The sequence below is a fragment of the Nerophis lumbriciformis genome, linkage group LG20 (genome assembly GCF_033978685.3).
Source record: "Nerophis lumbriciformis linkage group LG20, RoL_Nlum_v2.1, whole genome shotgun sequence".
Taxonomy (NCBI): Eukaryota; Metazoa; Chordata; class Actinopteri; order Syngnathiformes; family Syngnathidae; genus Nerophis; species Nerophis lumbriciformis.
Window position 1 is genome coordinate 31,787,566 of NC_084567.2, and position 10,359 is coordinate 31,797,924.

The 10,359-nt window shown below is 40.2% G+C and overlaps 1 protein-coding gene across 1 annotated transcript in view; it reads left to right on the plus strand.

Annotated features, from left to right (window-relative positions):
- Nucleotides 1-8,811, plus strand: part of LOC133619716 (cilia- and flagella-associated protein 44-like) — an 83,660-nt gene extending 74,849 nt beyond the window's left edge. The window contains exon 34 of the mRNA XM_072915387.1: nt 8,548-8,811. Coding sequence (XP_072771488.1) covers nt 8,548-8,811 — 264 coding nt within the window. The remainder of the gene's footprint in view (nt 1-8,547) is intronic.
- Nucleotides 8,812-10,359: the final 1,548 nt, after the last annotated feature.

Sequence of the window (10,359 nt, forward strand, 5' to 3'; positions counted from 1 at the left end):
TGCGGGTGGACCAGTTCTGGCTGAAAGATGTGATTATGGTGTTTGTTGTCTTATTATTTATTTGGGTCACATTTTGTATTACCCTGTATTGTGTTTATGTGGTATGAAATAACCTTCATCAGCGCGCGACATATTTTTATCCACTTCTTCCTCCGTAAATCTTGATACATATTGACGATGACCCGCCCTGCTATACTTCTGATTGGCTCTGTGCATTTTTCAGCATTTTTCGCCTGACCAATCAGAAAGGAGGGGCCGTCTAAGTATACCCGCCCCCAAAGTGCCAAAAAGAAACATGACAGCGCGAGGAGAGATGCCAGGAGTACACAGAGAGCGCGCAGAAAGGCGTCGCGCGCGCACAGAAAGGCACCGCGCGCGCGCAAAAAGGCACCAAAAGGGTGTCGCGCGCGCGCACGAAGTGGAGAATCAGCGCGCGATAACAGTTTTTATGCGCTCTGATTTTTGGCACTAATGTGACGCCATAACATGCGTCGTGTTCTGGGCTTCAGTATGTTACACAGCTTGAAAGATGGGCCAACTCTTTCGTTGTGCGACACATTTATTTTTCAGGATCAAGCTGCAAAACACAGCGTTACAACCAGAGCTTGATGCATCTGTTTTTTTCATATCACGTACTGACAGACTTCTTCTACAAAATACAATATCTGGAGTTAAACAATTTTACAAATATTCCAAAAATATATTTATGTATACACCTACCCATACATATATATACATAAAAACCCGTTTTACTGTTTTTAATCACTGTTTAATAATCTATGGATTGTATTTATCACTTATGTCATTTTATCATTACTTGTACTCAACCCATACTTGCCAACCTTGAGACCTCCAATTTCGGGAGGTGGGGGGTGGGTGCGGGGGCGTGGTTGGGGGCGTGGTTAAGAGGGGAGGAATATATTTACAGCTAGAATTCACCAAGTCAAGTATTTCATATATATATATATATATATATATATATATATATATATATATATATATATATATTAGAGATGCGCGGATAGGCAAATATTTCATCCGCAACCGCATCAGAAAGTCGTCAACCATCCGCCATCCACCCGATGTAACGTTTGATCAGAACTGCACTCGCCCGCCATCCGCCCGCACCCGCCCGCACCCGCCCGTTGTTATATATCTAATATAGACGATGCAAGGCATTAGTGAGGCATACCTGCCAACTACTCCGGTTTTCCCGTAATTCGTACGGTTTTCATCAACCTATTCCGGGTTACGGTTGCAGTGATAAAAAATACGGTTTTTCATTAATTAAAAAAAAAAAAAGGGTGAAAACTACGCGAATTGCACCTTGTGCAGACAAGATTTTTCGATCGGACACGGAGGAATTAGCGATGTAAAAGACCACGTTGGGACAAAAAAACACAAGTCTAATGCCGTTGCTAGCGATACAAGTGGAAAACTTTCAACGTTTTTCGTCGCCCAAACAGATTCTTTGGATGTGATAAATGCCGAAGTTTTATTTACGGAGGCAATAATTGAGCATGGACTTCCAATCGCACTGGCTGATCACATGGGACAGTTAAATGTTTGTAATGCAACCTTTAAAAATCATTACGCGGTGATCGCGGTCCCAAAAATAAACTTTTCTTGCATGATAATGTCCAGAAAAATTCGCTTTATATTACTATAGAGTCCTTTTTGTTACGATCCGCTGCCCGGATCATAGTTTGTTTATGTTTGAGTCACATGTTTTCAGCACCTTGATTTTGTTTGTGTTCAGTTGCCATGTCAACTGATTACTTTCACCTGCCTCTGGTTAGTGTTCGGGACGCGCACCTGTTGCCCGGGCACTAATCAGAGGGCTATTTAGTCTTTGCCCTGGCCTCACTCGGTCTGGCTTCCTAGTTTGTTCCCATACAACTGATGACGACGATTATTTCATGTTCCTTAGCTGCTAGTTTTCACGCTATGCCATTTTGCCTGCTAGCTCCCACGCTAGTCCTTTTGTTTCTTGCCTTTTGTGCTACGTGCATGTCTTTTTGTTTATCCACCGTATGATTTATATTTTAAATAAATCATATTCGTACCTGCAAGCTGTGTCCGAAGCCGTCTGCATCCTTGGGAGAACCACACCCGCATCACTATGCGACCAAGTCGTTTCACTTTTAACGAATGAGTTTGATGGTTTATCACAAACCTTAAATGAAAGAAGTCCTTTGTTCTCCTGCAGCATGCATGCGCTTTGGCCTTGCTTCGTGTTTGGTGCGCAATCCTGTCGGCTGTATTTCACAGCACGACATACTGTTAAAAGTGTTTATACTATTTATGCTTTCAAGTCCAAGTTGAAGAAATCTTGTTAAATGTTGACAGCATAACTACCAAAATACAGAAGTATGTCCTTAATATTTTTGCAGTGCTATTTCTGTTGAAAAGTTAAAATGATTACATTAGAGATGTGATGTGCCACTTTTCAAGTGTCTGATGGCTTAAATTAATTTTCATTAATTTTTCATATTTTGAATTCTTTTGAAAGGCTTACAAAAAAACTACATTTGACTTGTAATTCCATGCTATTGACAGGACTATTAATTTTAATGAAGTTAGCTTACCATGTTTACAGTATGATAATTGTGATAGAAATGTGAATTTTAGGCACAGAATATTTTTTACAATTGAACAAGGCAGTAGATTATACAAGCTTGGACAGAAAGTTAATAATGACACCAATTTTTTTTTTAATGGAATTGTTTAGTACTGTTTTACCATTTGTTTACTGTAAAAAGTGTTTATACTGTTTATACTTTCAATTAACAAATTGAAGTCTTGTGAAAGGTTGACAGGATAACTGGCATTGACTGTCAAAATAATTTCAACCTATTGAAGTTAGCTTACAGAATAAACATGCCAATCAACCCATATGATTTTTGCTGTAATATTTTTGTTTTGAAAAGTCACTGTGACTGATAGAAAAGTGATGGTTTTAGCAACATTTTAACCTGTCTGAATGCTAATAATCATTTTGCGTCGGGGGGCGAAGCCCTGAACCCTCCACCAGGACTTTGTCCTGGACCTACCGGGGCCTGCGGCCCTTGGACCCTGGCTACTAAGTTTTTCTGATTTCAAAAGTTGGCAGGTATGGTGAGGTTATAAAGCTTTTGCCTGTTAAAGAAAGGAGACTGATCCAATGCAGCACAGACTTTCGCGTGCCACGCTGTCACGACCCAGACGCACACCAGTGCGCAATCATATGGGAGCCGCGCTGAGCGCACCTCCAAGCGCGTCTCGCTGCCGGCGACGGCCGGGTATGGGCCCGACGCTCCAGCGCCATCCATTTTCAGGGCTAGTTGATTCGGCAGGTGGGTTGTTACACACTCCTTAGCGGGTTCCGACTTCCATGGCCACCGTCCTGCTCTCTATATCAACCAGGGTGAGCCCCACCCCTTTCGTGAGCGCACTGCGCGCGGAGTGACCCCTGTTACGCGCCCCCGGCAACAGGGGTGGCGGGCAGGTAAGCTGCGCGGGCGGAGCGCGCGGAGTGACCCCTGTTACGAGCCCCCGGCCACGGGGGTGGCGGGCAGGTAAGCTGCTTACATGCTGCGCGTGACAACGGCCGCGGCGAAGGCGGACGAGGCGGGGTGTCGGTGCGGTGGGCGCGGTAGTGACCCTGGACGTGCGTCGGGCCCTTCTCGCGGATCGCCTCAGCTACGGCTCCCGGTGGGGCCCTCTCGGGGGAAGGGGCCTCGGTCCCGGACCCCGGCGAGGCGTCCCTTCTCCGCTCCGTAAAAGTGTCCATCTCTTTTCTTTTTTCTTCTTCTGTTGTGGCATATGCAGCAGGTGCCTGCTCGTTTTTCGTATGTGGGTAACAACATTTAACTATGTATATATATTTCCGAATTGGTTTAACTGCCACCCGCCTGAATCTATTTAAAATCGAATTTTTTTTTATTTCAATCGCCCGACCCGATCCGACCCGACCCGTGGATAAAATCTAATTTTTTTAAATTTCATCCGCCTGATCCGCGGATAATCCGCGCACTCCGCGGTTGTGCCCGCAAACCGCGCATCTCTAATATATATATATATATCCCTGCGACCCCGAAGGGAATAAGTGGTAGGAAATGGGTGGATGGATGGATATATATATATATATATATATATATATATATATATATATATATATATATATATATATATATATATATATATATAAGAAATAATTGACTTTCAGTGAATTCTAGCTATATATATATATATATATATATATATATATATTTATATATATATATATATATATATATATATATGAATAAAAGAAATACTTGAATTTCAGTATTGTCCATCCTTGTTCTATTCTCTGTCACTATCTTTCTAACCATGCTGAACACCCTCTCTGATGATGCATTGTGTGGCGGCACGCACAAAAGTGCTTTCATCAAATGCACTAGATGGCAGTATTGTCCTGTTTAAGAGTGTCACAACATTGCTGTTTACGGCAGACGGACTGCTTTACTGTAGACGTTCATTATATTGTGGGAAAGCGGACTCAGGTCCGCATGGAGCTGGAGGGGGCGTGGCCTCCAGCTCCGCCTGAATTTCGGGAGAAAATTTGTCCCGGGAGGTTTTCGGGAGAGGTGCTGAATTTCAGGAGTCTCCCGGAAAATACGGGAGGGTTGGCAAGTAAACCTACTGTACATTGTGTGACAGTAAATCTACTGCCTTAGTACAACACTCAAAAGTTCGTTTAGCATGTCCTTGTAACATAAATGGCATTTAACATTTTATTTTCAAGTATCTCTGAGGATTTATGTCGTGAACTTACTCTTAAACTAAAGCTAACTGTATTTTGCTTCGTCACCGTGGTTACCCTAGGACCAACGTCCGCCATCTTAGAAATTACCCTGAATGTGACTCGTTTTTAACTCATAACATTCACAAAACAGACCTTAGCTTAACATTGCTTCCTCTAAAAGGTACATAATAAATTCTACTACTGCTTGTATGTGTTATATGCAAACCAGTCTACCTGCAAAACAATTAACACAGCGTTACAACCTGAGCTTGATGCATCTGTTTTTTTCATATCACGTACTGACAGACTTCTTCTACGGCGTCAGCTACTGACACCAACTGCACCAAGCGCCCTCTGCTGGTGTAACTAAATATCGCCTGCTGCATTGAAATACATAAAAAACCTTGACATCACAAAAAATGTGTCTATAAAGCATACTTGCCAACCCTCCCGGATTTTCCGGGAGACTCCCGAAATTCAGCGCCTGTCCCGAAAACCTCCCGGGACAAATTTTCTCCCGAAATTCAGGCGGAGCTGGAGACCACGCCCCCTCCAGCTCCATGCGGACCTGAGTGACGTGTTGACAGCCTGTTCACAACATTGCAGTAAACAGCAATGTTGTGACACTTTTAAACAGGACAATAGTGCCATCTACTGTACATGCATATGTGACACACCCATAATGTCTCACATTTTTGTGTTGATTTATTTATTTTATTTTGTGGTTTGAATTCGTTTTTGGAGCTGTCATTACACATTTATGAGTATTCACATTGGTCAGCAGGGGGCAGTAGGGCATTTCTTCCCAAGTGAATGCTATCACCTGCAGACCGGAAGTGTCTTGTCATTCTGATGAGCGCGACCAGTCTGTGAACAATTGAAACGTCCTGTGTGCTTTTTCCTTCTGTATAACAGGTTAGTTTTGGTGAATCAACTCACTGAATAATATCCATGTGATCTTTATAAGTTTAAGTACACATTCTGATGGTGGAGCCTAACTCTAAAGTGTTTGTGAGTTGTAGTTTGTATTTGTGAATTAATCCAGTGCACAGCTGCAGTAATCAATACAAAAAGGCAACGTGAGTGCGCAATGTTTATATAGGAACTTCTGATCCTAATTCAGACTCCCAAATTAGAGCTCCCGTTTTCTTATTGATTTTATAATGTATATTTGTATAATGTGTGTGTTCTGAAATAGTGACAGAGAATAGAACAAGGATGGCCAATTCAACCCTTAACTCAACAATGAGTAGATGAGTGTTATGTGTGTGTATATGTGTAAATAAATAAACACTGAAATTCAAGTATTTCTTTTATTTATATATATATATTTATATATATATATATATATATATATATATATATATATATATATATATATATATATATATATATATGTAATAAATAAAATAAAAAAAATATATATATATGTATATATACCGGTAGCTAGAATTCACTGAAAGTCAAGTATTTCTTATATATATATATATATAGGTAAAAGCCAGTAAATTAGAATATTTTGAAAAACTTGATTTATTTCAGTAATTGCATTCAAAAGGTGTAACTTGTACATTATATTTATTCATTGCACACAGACTGATGCATTCAAATGTTTATTTCATTTAATTTTGATGATTTGAAGTGGGAACAAATGAAAATCCAAAATTCCGTGTGTCACAAAATTAGAATATTACTTAAGGCTAATACAAAAAAGGGATTTTTTAGAAATGTTGGCCAACTGAAAAGTATGAAAATGAAAAATATGAGCATGTACAATACTCAATACTTGGTTGGAGCTCCTTTTGCCTCAATTACTGCGTTAATGCGGCGTGGCATGGAGTCGATGAGTTTCTGGCACTGCTCAGGTGTTATGAGAGCCCAGGTTGCTCTGATAGTGGCCTTCAACTCTTCTGCGTTTTTGGGTCTGGCATTCTGCATCTTCCTTTTCACAATACCCCACAGATTTTCTATGGGGCTAAGGTCAGGGGAGTTGGCCGGCCAATTTAGAACAGAAATATCATGGTCCGTAAACCAGGCACGGGTAGATTTTGCGCTGTGTGCAGGCGCCAAGTCCTGTTGGAACTTGAAATCTCCATCTCCATAGAGCAGGTCAGCAGCAGGAAGCATGAAGTGCTCTAAAACTTGCTGGTAGACGGCTGCGTTGACCCTGGATCTCAGGAAACAGAGTGGACCGACACCAGCAGATGACATGGCACCCCAAACCATCACTGATGGTGGAAACTTTACACTAGACTTCAGGCAACGTGGATCCTGTGCCTCTCCTGTCTTCCTCCAGACTCTGGGACCTCGATTTCCAAAGGAAATGCAAAATTTGCATGGTTGGGTGATGGTTTGGGGTGCCATGTCATCTGCTGGTGTCGGTCCACTCTGTTTCCTGAGATCCAGGGTCAACGCAGCCGTCTACCAGCAAGTTTTAGAGCACTTCATGCTTCCTGCTGCTGACCTGCTCTATGGAGATGGAGATTTCAAGTTCCAACAGGACTTGGCGCCTGCACACAGCGCAAAATCTACCCGTGCCTGGTTTACGGACCAGGGTATTTCTGTTCTAAATTGGCCCGCCAACTCCCCTGACCTTAGCCCCATAGAAAATCTGTGGGGTATTGTGAAAAGGAAGATGCAGAATGCCAGACCCAAAAACGCAGAAGAGTTGAAGGCCACTATCAGAGCAACCTGGACTCTCATAACACCTGAGCAGTGCCAGAAACTCATCGACTCCATGCCACGCCGCATTAACGCAGTAATTGAGGCAAAAGGAGCTCCAACCAAGTATTGAGTATTGTACATGCTCATATTTTTCATTTTCATACTTTTCAGTTGGCCAACATTTCTAAAAATCCCTTTTTTGTATTAGCCTTAAGTAATATTCTAATTTTGTGACACACGGAATTTTGGATTTTCATTTGTTGCCACTTCAAATCATCAAAATTAAATGAAATAAACATTTGAATGCATCAGTCTGTGTGCAATGAATAAATATAATGTACAAGTTACACCTTTTGAATGCAATTACTGAAATAAATCAAGTTTTTCAAAATATTCTAATTTACTGGCTTTTACCTGTATATATAAGAAACTGTATATATATATATATATATAAGAAATACTTGACTTTCAGTGAATTCTAGCTATATATATATATATATATATATATCTTAACCACGCCCCCCGCCCCACCCCCGACCACGCCTCCCAACCCCACCCCCCGAAATCGGAGGTCTCAAGGTTGGCAAGTATGCTATAAACAGTATTTAAATCGAGTTTTCTGACCTTAAAGAGTTTTTAATGGGGTGCAACTATTTTAGTCAAAGTAAATTACTTAGTGCCACAAGTACAGTGTTGATCTCCTGAAAACATGAGTTTATTTCACAATTCCTTGAGAGAAAAAAAACGCCTGGTTAGGCGTGTGTATAGCAGTATGTGTGCTGTATATAATAGTGACATGACATGTGTGCCTAACTAGTTACTGGTTTTCAGTAACTAACCCAACACTGCTTGGGACTCCCAAGTGAGTATCCACCCCAACACAAAATGATCTATCTGGATTGAGGACTTTACTATAATGAGATAGACCCTGGCTAAGGTCTGGAGTCTCCTAGTTTTTCTTTGTTTCCTGTGTAATGTTCATATGTGGGCCACGTTTAATTGTATCAGTACAATATAGGCCACAGGCTCATAAGAACGGTTACAAATAGCTATTTCCCCAAAGTGACTGTATAACCTCCAACAATAATACAATATATATATATTTGTGTCCTCAGGGCAAACAGCTTCAAGACTGCAGCAGGCGCACCGAAAGAAATGAAGTGTGGCGTCTTCAAGAGCTCGTGAGAAAACAGTCCCAGCAGTTGGAGAGCCTGAGCACAGGTGTCGACCTTCTCTCCCATAAAGGAGGTCGCGTCCTGTCGAGCGGCCAGAACCTGCTGCCTCCCCTTGTGCCTTTGAGCAAGCCCACTGTGCAGACACACAGCAGCAACGCAGGTAGACCACATTTGAGCAGGAGAGGCAAGAAGGCTTGTAACTGAGTGGAGGTTTATTCACTATACCTAAATGTTATCAGCGTCATTACACTAATTAAAATAAATGTCAATTTTTCATTGAAATTTTACTGCTTCACCCTTTGTCCCATTGGTGTATGAATGTGTACAACTGTCTGATTGGTGGTTGGAGAGGCCGTAGGTGCAAACTGGCAGCCACGCAAATGTAGCTTACCACCATCAACTATGAATTTGGAGTGAATGAATGATGGGTTCTCGCTTCTCTGCGCACGCTTTGAGTTTCCAGTATTTAGAAAAGCGTTATATAAATCTATCTCAGCTGCAGTCGGGCGGAAGGTGGGGTACACCCTGGACAAGTAGTCACCTCATCGCAGGGCCGACACAGATAAGACAACATTCACACAAAAGGGACAAGCGGTAGAAAATGGATGGATATATATATACTGCAATGAGGTGGCGACTTGTCATGGTTGTACCCCGCCTTCCGCCCGAATGCAGCTGAGATAGGCTCCAGCAACCCCCCCGACCTCGAAAAGGACAAGCGGTAGAAAATGGACGGATGGATATATAAATATAATCCATTATTATTATTACATTTGTTTGTTCTAAATTAAGGTGACCAATAGTCCAGTTTTCCCAGCCCTTGTCCTATTTTCACACGCTGTCCTGGTCTCCGTATATATACACACACATTTATATATATATATATATATATATATACACACACACACACACACACATATAAGCACATACATACACACACTAATATATATATATATATATATATATATATATATATATATATATATGTGTGTGTATACATATATATATTAGTGTGTGTGTATATATAAATATATATGTATACACACACACATATATATATATATGTATATATATATATATATGTGTGTGTGTATATATATATATTTATATAATATACACACTAATATATATATATACATATTAGTGTGTATATTATATATATATTAATGTGTGTGTGTGTATTAGTTTGTGTGTGTATATATATATATATATAATATAGACACTAATATATATATAGATATATTAGTGTGTATATTATATATATATATATATATATATATATATATACACACACTAATATATATATATTAGTGTGTATATTATATATATATATATATATATACACCGGTATATATACATACATACACACACACACACATACACGCACAACTGCGTACATCAATAAAAAAAAAAACTGAAAAGGTTTACAAAGACAGCATTTGACTGACCAAGTGAATTCCAGTTACACCATCTTTTTTAATTAAAATTTAAGTTTGTCATTGTTTTGTGTAGCCTTTTCATTTTATTATACTGTTTTGTTTTTTGTTAAACAATATGTAGTACATTTCATTTAAAAAAAATCATGTGTCTTTTCCAGTGAGGTGATGGAAATAATTGACAAACTGTAAATTGCAAGCAAATTAATCGCTGGCCAGAAAAACTAGAGCACTTCTGCGAACAGAGCACAACATAAGCCTCAGTTTGGATTCAGTGCAGAAGGCCATGCGCAGACTTGGAAATAACTAAATCAAA